Here is a 16,814-nt window from a genome sequence, read left to right as displayed (position 1 = left end):
TAGACACACATGGAATATTCAATAATCAGCTATGAAAGAGGACACTGAGTTTGGAACAAATAGACATGTGTAGAGTGACCTCAAGCATTCAGGACAATGAATATGATTTGACGTAGTGTAGATCTGTCCATAGAGAGAGAGAGAGATGGGCGGAAGGATGGACAGAGGGAGGTTTGCTTACAGAGTTGCCTGCGCTCGCCTCCATGTAGGCTTCAGTCTTGGGTTCGATAGCCAGCTCCGCGTCCAGTATCTTCTCAACAGGCATGTCCTCGTTAAAACTACTGGTAGACTCCACCTCGTTATCACTCTTCTCCCGGCCCCGCTGGCGCTCCTCCTGCACCGCTGCGCAGAGGAACACACAAACATGGGAGTCACACACACACACACACACACACACACACACACACACACACACACACACACACACACACACACACACACACACACACACACACACACACACACACACACACACACCTTCTCTCTTCATGCCCATAGCCAGACACTTCTGATAGCGGCAGTACTGGCAGCGGTTGCGCTGGCGCTTGTCGATCAGGCACTGCTTGCTGTCTCGACACGTGTAGCTGAGGTCCTTCCTGATGGTTCTCTTGAAGAAGCCCTTGCAGCCTTCACAGCTGTACACGCCGTAGTGTTTCCCTGGAAGAACATTGAATATATAGAAGATCAATGAACTGTAGTTGTGTGGTTCTCTCTGGATGTTATCATTCTGTTAATGCTGTTAGTGAGGGGATATAATATGACGGAGCATTTATTAAGGAAATGTTTTGGCTTAGTTATCCTGTAGCTATGTTGATGAAGGTGGTATGGTATACTAGTAGTAGGGACAGAAGTTCTTCCAAACCATGTAACTTGTCAAGGAGGAAAACGATGGTACAGTACAGTATGGTCTAGTCTGGTAACCAGCTACATTATAGTATGGTCTAATCTGGTAACCAGCTACATTATAGTATGGTCTAATCTGGTAACCATCTACAGTATAGTATGGTCTAATCTGGTAACCATCTACATTATAGTATGGTCTAATCTGGTAACCATCTACAGTATAGTATGGTCTAATCTGGTAACCAGCTACATTATAGTATGGTCTAATCTGGTAACCAGCTACAGTACAGTATGGTCTAATCTGGTAACCATCTACATTACAGTATGGTCTAATCTGGTAACCAGCTACATTATAGTATGGTCTAATCTGGTAACCATCTACATTATAGTATGGTCTAATCTGGTAACCATCTACATTATAGTATGGTCTAATCTGGTAACCAGCTACAGTACAGTATGGTCTAATCTGGTAACCATCTACATTACAGTATGGTCTAATCTGGTAACCAGCTACATTATAGTATGGTCTAATCTGGTAACCATCTACATTATAGTATGGTCTAATCTGGTAACCAGCTACATTATAGTATGGTCTAATCTGGTAACCAGCTACAGTACAGTATGGTCTAATCTGGTAACCAGCTACATTACAGTATGGTCTAATCTGGTAACCAGCTACAGTATAGTATGGTCTAGTCTGGTAACCAGCTACATTAAAGTATGGTCTAGTCTGGTAACCAGCTACAGTATAGTATGGTCTAGTCTGGTAACCAGCTCCAGTATAGTATGGTCTAGTCTGGTAACCAGCTACAGTATAGTATGGTCTAGTCTGGTAACCAGCTACAGTATAGTATGGTCTAGTCTGGTAACCAGCTACAGTATAGTATTGTCTAGTCTAGTAACCAGCTACAGTATAGTATGGTCTAATCTGGTAACCAGCTACATTAAAGTATGGTCTAATCTGGTAACCAGCTACAGTATAGTATTGTCTAGTCTAGTAACCAGCTACAGTATAGTATGGTCTAATCTGGTAACCAGCTACATTAAAGTATGGTCTAATCTGGTAACCAGCTACATTAAAGTATGGTCTAATCTGGTAACCAGCTACAGTAAAGTATGGTCTAATCTGGTAACCAGCTACAGTACAGTATGGTCTAATCTGGTAACCAGCTACATTACAGTATGGTCTAATCTGGTAACCAGCTACAGTATAGTATGGTCTAATCTGGTAACCATCTACAGTATAGTATGGTCTAATCTGGTAACCAGCTCCAGTATAGTATGGTCTAGTCTGGTAACCAGCTACAGTATAGTATGGTCTAGTCTGGTAACCAGCTACAGTATAGTATTGACTAGTCTGGCAACCAGCTCCAGTATAGTATGGTCTAGTCTGGTAACCAGCTACAGTATAGTATTGACTAGTCTGGTAACCAGCTACAGTATAGTATGGTCTAGTCTGGTAACCAGCTACAGTATAGTATTGACTAGTCTGGTAACCAGCTACAGTATAGTATGGTCTAATCTGGTAACCAGCTACATTATAGTATGGTCTAGTCTGGCAACCAGCTCCAGTATAGTATGGTCTAGTCTGGTAACCAGCTACAGTATAGTATGGTCTAGTCTGGTAACCAGCTACAGTATAGTATTGACTAGTCTGGTAACCAGCTACAGTATAGTATGGTCTAGTCTGGTAACCATCTACAGTATAGTATGGTCTAGTCTGGTAACCAGCTACAGTATAGTATGGTCTAGTCTGGTAACCAGCTACAGTATAGTATGGTCTAGTCTGGTAACCATCTACATTACAGTATGGTCTAGTCTGGTAACCAGCTACAGTATAGTATGGTCTAGTCTGGTAACCAGCTACAGTATAGTATGGTCTAGTCTGGTAACCAGCTACAGTATAGTATGGTCTAATCTGGTAACCAGCTACAGTATAGTATTGTCTAGTAACCAGCTACAGTATAGTATGGTCTAATCTGGTAACCAGCTACATTATAGTATGGTCTAGTCTGGTAACCAGCTACAGTATAGTATGGTCTAGTCTGGTAACCATCTACATTACAGTATGGTCTAATCTGGTAACCAGCTACAGTATAGTATGGTCTAGTCTGGTAACCAGCTACAGTATAGTATGGTCTAATCTGGTAACCATCTACATTACAGTATGGTCTAATCTGGTAACCAGCTACAGTATAGTATGGTCTAATCTGGTAACCAGCTACAGTACAGTATGGTCTAATCTGGTAACCAGCTACAGTATAGTATGGTCTAGTCTGGTAACCAGCTACAATATAGTATGGTCTAATCTGGTAACCAGCTACAGTATAGTATGGTCTAGTCTGGTAACCAGCTACAGTATAGTATGGTCTAGTCTGGTAACCAGCTACATTACAGTATGGTCTAATCTGGTACCCAGCTACAGTATAGTATGGTCTAGTCTGGTAACCAGCTTCAGTATAGTATGGTCTAGTCTGGTAACCAGCAACAGTATAGTATGGTCTAGTCTGGTAACCAGCTACATTATAGTATGGTCTAATCTGGTAACCAGCTACAATATAGTATGGTCTAGTCTGGTAACCTGCTACAGTATAGTATGGTCTAGTCTGGTAACCTGCTACAGTATAGTATGGTCTAATCTGGTAACCAGCTACAGTATAGTATGGTCTAGTCTGGTAACCAGCTACAGTATAGTATGGTCTAGTCTGGTAACCAGCTACAGTATAGTATGGTCTAGTCTGGTAACCAGCTACAGTATAGTATGGTCTAGTCTGGTAACCAGCTCCAGTATAATATGGTCTAGTCTAGTAACCAGCTACAGTATAGTATGGTCTAGTCTGGTAACCAGCTACATTAAAGTATGGTCTAGTCTGGTAACCAGCTACAGTATGGTATGGTCTAGTCTGGTAACCAGCTACATTAAAGTATGGTCTAGTCTGGTAACCAGCTCCAGTATAGTATGGTCTAGTCTGGTAACCAGCTACATTAAAGTATGGTCTAGTCTGGTAACCAGCTACAGTATGGTATGGTCTAGTCTGGTAACCAGCTACATTAAAGTATGGTCTAGTCTGGTAACCAGCTCCAGTATAGTATGGTCTAATCTGGTAACCAGCTACAGTATAGTATGGTCTAGTCTGGTAACCAGCTACAGTATAGTATGGTCTAGTCTGGTAACCAGCTACAGTATAGTATGGTCTAGTCTGGTAACCAGCTCCAGTATAGTATGGTCTAGTCTGGTAACCAGCTCCAGTATAGTATGGTCTAGTCTGGTAACCAGCTACAGTATAGTATGGTCTAGTCTGGTAACCAGCTACAGTATAGTATGGTCTAGTCTGGTAACCAGCTACAGTATAGTATGGTCTAGTCTGTTAACCAGCTACAGTTTAGTATGGTCTAGTCTGGTAACCAGCTCCAGTATAGTATGGTCTAGTCTGGTAACCAGCTACAGTATAGTATGGTCTAGTCTGGTAACCAGCTACAGTATAGTATGGTCTAGTCTGGTAACCAGCTACAGTATAGTATGGACTAGTCTGGTAACCAGCTACAGTATAGTATGGTCTAATCTGGTAACCAGCTACAGTATAGTATGGTCTAATCTGGTAACCAGCTACATTATAGTATGGTCTAGTCTGGTAACCAGCTACAGTATAGTATGGTCTAGTCTGGTAACCAGCTCCAGTATAGTATGGTCTAGTCTGGTAACCAGCTACAGTATAGTATTGACTAGTCTGGTAACCAGCTCCAGTATAGTATGGTCTAGTCTGGCAACCAGCTCCAGTATAGTATGGTCTAGTCTGGTAACCAGCTCCAGTATAGTATGGTCTAGTCTGGTAACCAGCTACAGTATAGTATTGACTAGTCTGGTAACCAGCTACAGTATAGTATGGTCTAGTCTGGTAACCAGCTACAGTATAGTATGGTCTAGTCTGGTAACCAGCTACAGTATAGTATGGTCTAGTCTGGTAACCAGCTACAGTATAGTATGGTCTAGTCTGGTAACCAGCTACAGTATGGTATGGTCTAGTCTGGTAACCAGCTCCAGTATAGTATGGTCTAGTCTGGTAACCAGCTACAGTATAGTATGGTCTAGTCTGGTAACCAGCTACAGTATAGTATGGTCTAGTCTGGTAACCAGCTACAGTATAGTATGGTCTAGTCTGGTAACCAGCTACAGTATAGTATTGACTAGTCTGGTAACCAGCTACAGTATAGTATGGTCTAGTCTGGTAACCAGCTACAGTATAGTATTGACTAGTCTGGTAACCAGCTACAGTATAGTATGGTCTAGTCTGGTAACCAGCTACAGTATAGTATGGTCTAATCTGGTAACCAGCTATATTATAGTATGGTCTAGTCTGGTAACCAGCTACAGTATAGTATGGTCTCGTCTGGTAACCAGCTACAGTATAGTATGGTCTAGTCTGGTAACCAGCTCCAGTATAGTATGGTCTAGTCTGGTAACCAGCTATAGTATGGTCTAGTCTGGTAACCAGCTACAGTATAGTATGGTCTAGTCTGGTAACCAGCTACAGTATAGTATGGTCTAGTCTGGTAACCAGCTACAGTATAGTATGGTCTAGTCTGGTAACCAGCTACAGTATAGTCTAGTCTGGTAACCAGCTACATTACAGTATGGTCTAGTCTGGTAACCAGCTACAGTATAGTATGGTCTAGTCTGGTAACCAGCTACAATATAGTATGGTCTAGTCTGGTAACCAGCTACATTACAGTATGGTCTAGTCTGGTAACCAGCTACAGTATGGTCTAGTCTGGTAACCAGCTACAGTATGGTCTAGTCTGGTAACCATCTACAGTATAGTATGGTCTAATCTGGTAACCATCTACAGTATAGTATGGTCTAATCTGGTAACCATCTACAGTATAGTATGGTCTAATCTGGTAACCATGTACAGTATAGTATGGTCTAATCTGGTAACCATCTACAGTATAGTATGGTCTAATCTGGTAACCATCTACAGTATAGTATGGTCTAATCTGGTAACCAGCTACAGTATAGTATGGTCTAGTCTGGTAACCAGCTACATTAAAGTATGGTCTAGTCTGGTAACCAGCTCCAGTATAGTATGGTCTAGTCTGGTAACCAGCTACAGTATAGTATGGTCTAGTCTGGTAACCAGCTACAGTATAGTATGGTCTAGTCTGGTAACCAGCTACAGTATAGTATGGTCTAGTCTGGTAACCAGCTACAGTATAGTATGGTCTAGTCTGGTAACCAGCTACAGTATAGTATTGTCTAGTAACCAGCTACAGTATAGTATGGTCTAATCTGGTAACCAGCTACATTATAGTATGGTCTAGTCTGGTAACCAGCTACAGTATAGTATGGTCTAATCTGGTAACCATCTACAGTATAGTATGGTCTAATCTGGTAACCATCTACAGTATAGTATGGTCTAATCTGGTAACCAGCTACAGTATAGTATGGTCTAGTCTGGTAACCAGCTACAGTATAGTATGGTCTAATCTGGTAACCAGCTACATTATAGTATGGTCTAGTCTGGTAACCAGCTACAGTATAGTATTGTCTAGTCTGGTAACCAGCTCCAGTATAGTATGGTCTAATCTGGTAACCAGCTACATTATAGTATGGTCTAGTCTGGTAACCAGCTACAGTATAGTATTGTCTAGTCTGGTAACCAGCTCCAGTATAGTATGGTCTAGTCTGGTAACCAGCTACAGTATAGTATGGTCTAGTCTGGTAACCAGCTCCAGTATAGTATGGGCTAGTCTGGTAACCAGCTACAGTATAGTATGGTCTAGTCTGGTAACCAGCTACAGTATAGTATGGTCTAGTCTGGTAACCAGCTACAGTATAGTATTGACTAGTCTGGTAACCAGCTACAGTATAGTATGGTCTAGTCTGGTAACCAGCTCCAGTATAGTATGGTCTAGTCTGGTAACCAGCTACAGTATATTATAGTCTAGTCTGGTAACCAGCTACAGTATATTATAGTCTAGTCTGGTAACCAGCTACAGTATAGTATGGTCTAGTCTGGTAACCAGCTCCAGTATAGTATGGTCTAGTCTGGTAACCAGCTCCAGTATAGTATGGTCTAGTCTGGTAACCAGCTACAGTATAGTATGGTCTAGTCTGGTAACCAGCTACAGTATAGTATGGTCTAGTCTGGTAACCAGCTACAGTATAGTATGGTCTAGTCTGGTAACCAGCTACAGTATATTATAGTCTAGTCTGGTAACCAGCTACAGTATATTATAGTCTAGTCTGGTAACCAGCTACAGTATAGTATGGTCTAGTCTGGTAACCAGCTCCAGTATAGTATGGTCTAGTCTGGTAACCAGCTACAGTATAGTATTGTCTAGTCTGGTAACCAGCTACAGTATAGTATGGTCTAGTCTGGTAACCAGCTACAGTATAGTATTGACTAGTCTGGTAACCAGCTACAGTATAGTATGGTCTAATCTGGTAACCAGCTACAGTATAGTATGGTCTAGTCTGGTAACCAGCTACAGTATGGTCTAGTCTGGTAACCATCTACAGTATAGTATGGTCTAATCTGGTAACCATCTACAGTATAGTATGGTCTAATCTGGTAACCATCTACAGTATAGTATGGTCTAATCTGGTAACCATGTACAGTATAGTATGGTCTAATCTGGTAACCATCTACAGTATAGTATGGTCTAATCTGGTAACCATCTACAGTATAGTATGGTCTAATCTGGTAACCAGCTACAGTATAGTATGGTCTAGTCTGGTAACCAGCTACATTAAAGTATGGTCTAGTCTGGTAACCAGCTCCAGTATAGTATGGTCTAGTCTGGTAACCAGCTACAGTATAGTATGGTCTAGTCTGGTAACCAGCTACAGTATAGTATGGTCTAGTCTGGTAACCAGCTACAGTATAGTATGGTCTAGTCTGGTAACCAGCTACAGTATAGTATGGTCTAGTCTGGTAACCAGCTACAGTATAGTATTGTCTAGTAACCAGCTACAGTATAGTATGGTCTAATCTGGTAACCAGCTACATTATAGTATGGTCTAGTCTGGTAACCAGCTACAGTATAGTATGGTCTAATCTGGTAACCATCTACAGTATAGTATGGTCTAATCTGGTAACCATCTACAGTATAGTATGGTCTAATCTGGTAACCAGCTACAGTATAGTATGGTCTAGTCTGGTAACCAGCTACAGTATAGTATGGTCTAATCTGGTAACCAGCTACATTATAGTATGGTCTAGTCTGGTAACCAGCTACAGTATAGTATTGTCTAGTCTGGTAACCAGCTCCAGTATAGTATGGTCTAATCTGGTAACCAGCTACATTATAGTATGGTCTAGTCTGGTAACCAGCTACAGTATAGTATTGTCTAGTCTGGTAACCAGCTCCAGTATAGTATGGTCTAGTCTGGTAACCAGCTACAGTATAGTATGGTCTAGTCTGGTAACCAGCTCCAGTATAGTATGGGCTAGTCTGGTAACCAGCTACAGTATAGTATGGTCTAGTCTGGTAACCAGCTACAGTATAGTATGGTCTAGTCTGGTAACCAGCTACAGTATAGTATTGACTAGTCTGGTAACCAGCTACAGTATAGTATGGTCTAGTCTGGTAACCAGCTCCAGTATAGTATGGTCTAGTCTGGTAACCAGCTACAGTATATTATAGTCTAGTCTGGTAACCAGCTACAGTATATTATAGTCTAGTCTGGTAACCAGCTACAGTATAGTATGGTCTAGTCTGGTAACCAGCTCCAGTATAGTATGGTCTAGTCTGGTAACCAGCTCCAGTATAGTATGGTCTAGTCTGGTAACCAGCTACAGTATAGTATGGTCTAGTCTGGTAACCAGCTACAGTATAGTATGGTCTAGTCTGGTAACCAGCTACAGTATAGTATGGTCTAGTCTGGTAACCAGCTACAGTATATTATAGTCTAGTCTGGTAACCAGCTACAGTATATTATAGTCTAGTCTGGTAACCAGCTACAGTATAGTATGGTCTAGTCTGGTAACCAGCTCCAGTATAGTATGGTCTAGTCTGGTAACCAGCTACAGTATAGTATTGTCTAGTCTGGTAACCAGCTCCAGTATAGTATGGTCTAGTCTGGTAACCAGCTACAGTATATTATAGTCGTAACCTACTACAGTATAGTATGGTCTAGTCTGGTAACCAGCTACAGTATAGTATGGTCTAGTCTGGTAACCAGCTACAGTATAGTATGGTCTAGTCTGGTAACCAGCTACAGTATAGTATGGTCTAGTCTGGTAACCAGCTACAGTATAGTATGGTCTAGTCTGGTAACCAGCTCCAGTATAGTATGGTCTAGTCTGGTAACCAGCTCCAGTATATTATAGTCTAGTCTGGTAACCAGCTACAGTATATTATAGTCTAGTCTGGTAACCAGCTACAGTATAGTATGGTCTAGTCTGGTAACCAGCTCCAGTATAGTATGGTCTAGTCTGGTAACCAGCTACAGTATAGTATGGTCTAGTCTGGTAACCATCTACAGTATATTATAGTCGTAACCTACTACAGTATAGTATGGTCTAGTCTGGTAACCAGCTACAGTATAGTATGGTCTAGTCTGGTAACCAGCTACAGTATAGTATGGTCTAGTCTGGTAACCAGCTACAGTATAGTATTGACTAGTCTGGTAACCAGCTACAGTATAGTATGGTCTAGTCTGGTAACCAGCTCCAGTATAGTATGGTCTAGTCTGGTAACCAGCTACAGTATATTATAGTCTAGTCTGGTAACCAGCTACAGTATAGTATGGTCTAGTCTGGTAACCAGCTACAGTATAGTATGGTCTAGTCCGGTAACCAGCTACAGTATATTATAGTCGTGACCTGCTACAGTATAGTATTTTCTAGTCTGGTAACCAGCTACAGTATAGTATGGTCTAGTCTGGTAACCAGCTACAGTATATTATAGTCGTGACCTGCTACAGTATAGTATTTTCTAGTCTGGTAACCAGCTACAGTATAGTATGGTCTAGTCTGGTAACCAGCTACAGTATAGTATGGTCTAGTCTGGTAACCATCTACAATATAGTATGGTCTAGTCTGGTAACCAGCTCCAGTATAGTATGGTCTAGTCTGGTAACCAGCGACATTACAGTATAGTATGGTCTAATCTGGTAACCAGCTACATTGAAGAATGGTCTAGTCTGGTAACCAGCTACAGTATAGTATGGTCTAATCTGGTAACCAGCGACATTACAGTATAGTATGGTCTAGTCTGGTAACCAGCTCCAGTATAGTATGGTCTAGTCTGGTAACCAGCTACAGTATATTATAGTCTAGTCTGGTAACCAGCTACAGTATAGTATGGTCTAATCTGGTAACCATCTACAGTATAGTATGGTCTAGTCTGGTAACCAGCTACAGTATAGTATGGTCTAGTCTGGTAACCAGCTACAGTATATTATAGTCGTGACCTGCTACAGTATAGTATTTTCTAGTCTGGTAACCAGCTACAGTATAGTATGGTCTAGTCTGGTAACCAGCTACAGTATAGTATGGTCTAGTCTGGTAACCAGCTCCAGTATAGTATGGTCTAGTCTGGTAACCAGCTACAGTATAGTATGGTCTAGTCTGGCAACCAGCTACAGTATATTATAGTCGTGACCTGCTACAGTATAGTATGGTCTAGTCTGGTAACCAGCTACAGTATAGTATGGTCTAATCTGGTAACCAGCGACATTACAGTATAGTATGGTCTAATCTGGTAACCAGCTACATTGAAGAATGGTCTAGTCTGGTAACCAGCTACAGTATAGTATGGTCTAATCTGGTAACCAGCGACATTACAGTATAGTATGGTCTAATCTGGTAACCAGCGACATTACAGTATAGTATGGTCTAATCTGGTAACCAGCTACAGTATAGTATGGTCTAATCTGGTAACCAGCGACATTACAGTATGGTCTAGTCTGGTAACCAGCTACAGTATAGTATGGTCTAGTCTGGTAACCAGCTACAGTATAGTATTGTCTAGTCTAGTAACCAGCTACAGTATAGTATGGTCTAATCTGGTAACCAGCTACATTATAGTATGGTCTAGTCTGGTAACCAGCTACAGTATAGTATTGACTAGTCTGGTAACCAGCTACATTATAGTATGGTCTAGTCTGGCAACCAGCTACAGTATATTATAGTTGTGACCTGCTACAGTATAGTATTTTCTAGTCTGGTAACCAGCTACATTATAGTATGGTCTAGTCTGGTAACCAGCTACAGTATAGTATGGTCTAATCTGGTAACCAGCTACAGTATAGTGTGGTCTAATCTGGTAACCAGCTACAGTATAGTGTGGTCTAATCTGGTAACCAGCTACAATATAGTATGGTCTAATCTGGTAACCAGCTACAGTATAGTATGGTCTAATCTGGTAACCAGATACAGTATATTATAGTCTAGTCTGGTAACCAGCTACAGTATAGTATGGTCTAGTCTGGTAACCAGCTACATTATAATATGGTCTAGTCTGGTAACCAGCAACAGTACAGTATGGTCTAGTCTGGTAACCAGCTACAGTATAGTATGGTCTAGTCTGGTAACCAGCTCCAGTATAGTATTGTCTAGTAACCAGCTACAGTATAGTATGGTCTAATCTGGTAACCAGCTACATTATAGTATGGTCTAGTCTGGTAACCAGCTACAGTATAGTATGGTCTAGTCTGGTAACCAGCTCCAGTATAGTATGGTCTAGTCTGGTATCCAGCTACAGTATAGTATTGACTAGTCTGGTAACCAGCTACAGTATAGTATGGTCTAGTCTGGTAACCAGCTACAGTATAGTATGGTCTAGTCTGGTAACCAGCTACATTATAGTATGGTCTAGTCTGGTAACCAGCTACATTAAAGTATGGTCTAGTCTGGTAACCAGCTCCAGTATAGTATGGTCTAGTCTGGTAACCAGCTACAGTATAGTATGGTCTAGTCTGGTAACCAGCTACAGTATAGTATGGTCTAGTCTGGTAACCATCTACAGTATAGTATGGTCTAATCTGGTAACCAGCTACAGTATAGTATGGTCTAGTCTGGTAACCAGCTACATTAAAGTATGGTCTAGTCTGGTAACCAGCTCCAGTATAGTATGGTCTAGTCTGGTAACCAGCTACAGTATAGTATGGTCTAGTCTGGTAACCAGCTACAGTATAGTATGGTCTAGTCTGGTAACCAGCTACAGTATAGTATGGTCTAGTCTGGTAACCAGCTACAGTATAGTATTGTCTAGTAACCAGCTACAGTATAGTATGGTCTAATCTGGTAACCAGCTACATTATAGTATGGTCTAGTCTGTTAACCAGCTACAGTATAGTATGGTCTAGTCTGGTAACCAGCTCCAGTATAGTATGGTCTAGTCTGGTAACCAGCTACAGTATAGTATTGACTAGTCTGGTAACCAGCTACAGTATAGTATGGTCTAGTCTGGTAACCAGCTACATTATAGTATGGTCTAATCTGGTAACCATCTACAGTATAGTATGGTCTAATCTGGTAACCATCTACAGTATAGTATGGTCTAATCTGGTAACCATCTACAGTATAGTATGGTCTAGTCTGGTAACCAGCTACAGTATAGTATGGTCTAATCTGGTAACCAGCTACAGTATAGTATGGTCTAATCTGGTAACCAGCTACATTATAGTATGGTCTAGTCTGGTAACCAGCTACAGTATAGTATTGTCTAGTCTGGTAACCAGCTCCAGTATAGTATGGTCTAATCTGGTAACCAGCTACATTATAGTATGGTCTAGTCTGGTAACCAGCTACAGTATAGTATTGTCTAGTCTGGTAACCAGCTCCAGTATAGTATGGTCTAGTCTGGTAACCAGCTACAGTATAGTATTGACTAGTCTGGTAACCAGCTCCAGTATAGCATGGTCTAGTCTGGTAACCAGCTACAGTATAGTATGGTCTAGTCTGGTAACCAGCTACAGTATAGTATGGTCTAGTCTGGTAACCAGCTACAGTATAGTATTGACTAGTCTGGTAACCAGCTACAGTATATTATAGTCTAGTCTGGTAACCAGCTACAGTATATTATAGTCTAGTCTGGTAACCAGCTACAGTATAGTATGGTCTAGTCTGGTAACCAGCTCCAGTATAGTATGGTCTAGTCTGGTAACCAGCTACATTATAGTATGGTCTAGTCTAGTAACCAGCTACAGTATATTATAGTCGTAACCTACTACAGTATAGTATGGTCTAGTCTGGTAACCAGCTACAGTATAGTATGGTCTAGTCTGGTAACCAGCTACAGTATAGTATGGTCTAGTCTGGTAACCAGCTACAGTATAGTATTGACTAGTCTGGTAACCAGCTACAGTATAGTATGGTCTAGTCTGGTAACCAGCTCCAGTATAGTATGGTCTAGTCTGGTAACCAGCTACAGTATATTATAGTCTAGTCTGGTAACCAGCTACAGTATAGTATGGTCTAATCTGGTAACCATCTACAGTATAGTATGGTCTAGTCTGGTAACCAGCTACAGTATAGTATGGTCTAGTCTGGCAACCAGCTACAGTATATTATAGTCGTGACCTGCTACAGTATAGTATTTTCTAGTCTGGTAACCAGCTACAGTATAGTATGGTCTAGTCTGGTAACCAGCTACAGTATAGTATGGTCTAGTCTGGTAACCAGCTCCAGTATAGTATGGTCTAGTCTGGTAACCAGCTACAGTATAGTATGGTCTAGTCTGGTAACCAGCTCCAGTATAGTATGGTGTAGTCTGGTAACCAGCTCCAGTATAGTATGGTCTAGTCTGGTAACCAGCTACAGTATAGTATGGTCTAGTCTGGCAACCAGCTACAGTATATTATAGTCGTGACCTGCTACAGTATAGTATGGTCTAGTCTGGTAACCAGCTACAGTATAGTATGGTCTAATCTGGTAACCAGCGACATTACAGTATAGTATGGTCTAGTCTGGTAACCAGCGACATTACAGTATAGTATGGTCTAATCTGGTAACCAGCTACAGTATAGTATGGTCTAATCTGGTAACCAGCGACATTACAGTATGGTCTAGTCTGGTAACCAGCTACAGTATAGTATGGTCTAGTCTGGTAACCAGCTACAGTATAGTATTGTCTAGTCTAGTAACCAGCTACAGTATAGTATGGTCTAATCTGGTAACCAGCTACATTATAGTATGGTCTAGTCTGGTAACCAGCTACAGTATAGTATTGACTAGTCTGGTAACCAGCTACATTATAGTATGGTCTAGTCTGGTAACCAGCTCCAGTATAGTATGGTCTAATCTGGTAACCAGATACAGTATAGTATGGTCTAGTCTGGTAACCAGCTACAGTATATTATAGTCTAGTCTGGCAACCAGCTACAGTATAGTATGGTCTAATCTGGTAACCAGCTACATTATAGTATGGTCTAGTCTGGTAACCAGCTACAGTATAGTATTGTCTAGTCTAGTAACCAGCTACAGTATAGTATGGTCTAATCTGGTAACCAGCTACATTATAGTATGGTCTAGTCTGGTAACCAGCTACAGTATAGTATTGACTAGTCTGGTAACCAGCTACATTATAGTATGGTCTAGTCTGGTAACCAGCTCCAGTATAGTATGGTCTAATCTGGTAACCAGATACAGTATAGTATGGTCTAGTCTGGTAACCAGCTACAGTATAGTATGGTCTAGTCTGGCAACCAGCTACAGTATATTATAGTCGTGACCTGCTACAGTATAGTATTTTCTAGTCTGGTAACCAGCTACATTATAGTATGGTCTAATCTGGTAACCAGCTACAGTATAGTATGGTCTAATCTGGTAACCAGCTACAGTATAGTGTGGTCTAATCTGGTAACCAGCTACAGTATAGTATGGTCTAATCTGGTAACCAGATACAGTATAGTATGGTCTAATCTGGTAACCAGATACAGTATATTATAGTCTAGTCTGGTAACCAGCTACAGTATAGTATGGTCTAGTCTGGTAACCAGCTACATTATAATATTGTCTAGTCTGGTAACCAGCAACAGTACAGTATGGTCTAGTCTGGTAACCAGCTACAGTATAGTATGGTCTAGTCTGGTAACCAGCTCCAGTATAGTATGGTCTAGTCTGGTAACCAGCTCCAGTATAGTATGGTCTAGTCTGGTAACCAGCTACAGTATAGTATGGTCTAATCTGGTAACCATCTACAGTATAGTATGGTCTAGTCTGGTAACCAGATACAGTATAGTATGGTCTAGTCTGGTAACCAGCTACAGTATAGTATGGTCTAGTCTGGTAACCAGCTACAGTATAGTATGGTCTAGTCTGGTAACCAGCTACAGTATAGTATGGTCTAATCTGGTAACCAGCTACAGTATAGTATTGTCTAATCTGGTAACCAGATACAGTATAGTATGGTCTAATCTGGTAACCAGATACAGTATATTATGGTCTAGTCTGGTAACCAGCTACAGTATAGTATGGTCTAGTCTGGTAACCAGCTACAGTATAGTATGGTCTAGTCTGGTAACCAGCTACAGTATAGTATGGTCTAGTCTGGTAACCAGCTACAGTATAGTATGGTCTAGTCTGGTAACCAGCTACAGTATAGTATGGTCTAGTCTGGTAACCAGCTACATTACAGTATGGTCTAGTCTGGTAACCATCTACAATATAGTATGGTCTAGTCTGGTAACCAGCTACAGTATAGTATGGTCTAGTCTGGTAACCAGCTACAGTATATTATAGTCGTAACCTGCTACAGTATAGTATGGTCTAGTCTGGTAACCAGCTACAATATAGTATGGTCTAGTCTGGTAACCAGCTACAGTATATTATAGTCGTAACCTGCTACATTAAAGTATGGTCTAGTCTGGTAACCAGCAACAGTATAGTATGGTCTAGTCTGGTAACCAGCTACAGTATAGTATGGTCTACTCTGGTAACCAGCTACAATATAGTATGGTCTAGTCTGGTAACCAGCTACAGTATATTATAGTCGTAACCTGCTACATTAAAGTATGGTCTAGTCTGGTAACCAGCAACAGTATAGTATGGTCTAGTCTGGTAACCAGCTACATTACAGTATGTTCTAGTCTGGTAACCAGCTACAGTATAGTATGGTCTAGTCTGGTAACCAGCTACAGTATAGTATGGTCTAGTCTGGTAACCAGCTACAGTATAGTATGGTCTAGTCTGGTAACCAGCTACATTATAGTATGGTCTAGTCTAGTAACCAGCTACAGTATAGTATGGTCTAGTCTAGTAACCAGCTACAGTATAGTATGGTCTAGTCTGGTAACCAGCAACAGTATAGTATGGTCTAATCTGGTAACCAGCTACAGTATAGTATGGTCTAGTCTGGTAACCAGCTACAGTATAGTATGGTCTAGTCTAGGGCCTGTTGTGTTTTACCTGAGGATCGGTCCCCACAGATGGCACAGATGTGTTTGGACATGGACCCTGGGCTCATGCAGCCGTAGCTGTTCATGTGACCCAGTCCAGCTAGGCCTGGAGGAGGCTTGATGTCCTCACTGCTGCTCACATTGTTCAGAGAGTTCATCTACAGAGAGGGGGACATCGACAGCAGAGAGGGGGTTAACGGGGGGTGTGTGTGTGTGGGTGTCTCACTTTCGCCAACTGGCCACTGTATCACAAAGGTCAAAAGTAAAAAGTCACTGACTTGCAGCTTTCCAGTTTTGTTGAAGAACAGAACAGAACTCCGCACTTCCGGGTTCAGCAAAGATCACAGTGAGTGATATATCATGTCAGTCTTTCTATGACAACATCCCTATTTAAAAAAGATATATATATTTCACCTTTATTTAACCAGGTAGGCCAGTTGAGAACAAGTTCTCATTTGCAACTGCGACCTGGCCAAGATAAAGCAAAGCAGTTCGACACATACAACAACACAGAGTTACACATGGAATAAAGAATCATACAGTAGAAAAATCTATATACAGCAGGTGCAAATGAGGTAGGATAAGAGAGGTAAGGCAATAAATAGGCCATGGTGGCGAAGTAGTT

General features: G+C 41.2%; 1 protein-coding gene across 2 annotated transcripts in view; it reads right to left on the bottom strand.

The window, feature by feature from the left end:
• Positions 1-16,814, bottom strand: part of LOC120020449 (retinoic acid receptor RXR-gamma-A-like) — a 39,383-nt gene that overhangs the window by 3,575 nt on the left and 18,994 nt on the right. For both annotated transcript variants that reach the window (XM_038964122.1, XM_038964124.1), the window contains 3 exons: positions 16,200-16,347; positions 478-657; positions 182-342 (listed from right to left, as the gene is read on the bottom strand). In XM_038964122.1, coding sequence (XP_038820050.1) covers positions 182-342; positions 478-657; positions 16,200-16,347 — 489 coding nt within the window. The remainder of the gene's footprint in view (positions 1-181; positions 343-477; positions 658-16,199; positions 16,348-16,814) is intronic.

This window comes from Salvelinus namaycush, chromosome 25 (assembly GCF_016432855.1).
Source record: "Salvelinus namaycush isolate Seneca chromosome 25, SaNama_1.0, whole genome shotgun sequence".
NCBI classification, from domain to species: domain Eukaryota; kingdom Metazoa; phylum Chordata; class Actinopteri; order Salmoniformes; family Salmonidae; genus Salvelinus; species Salvelinus namaycush.
The sequence above is the reverse complement of the archived record's forward strand: the minus strand, read 5'-3'. Positions and strand labels throughout refer to the sequence as shown.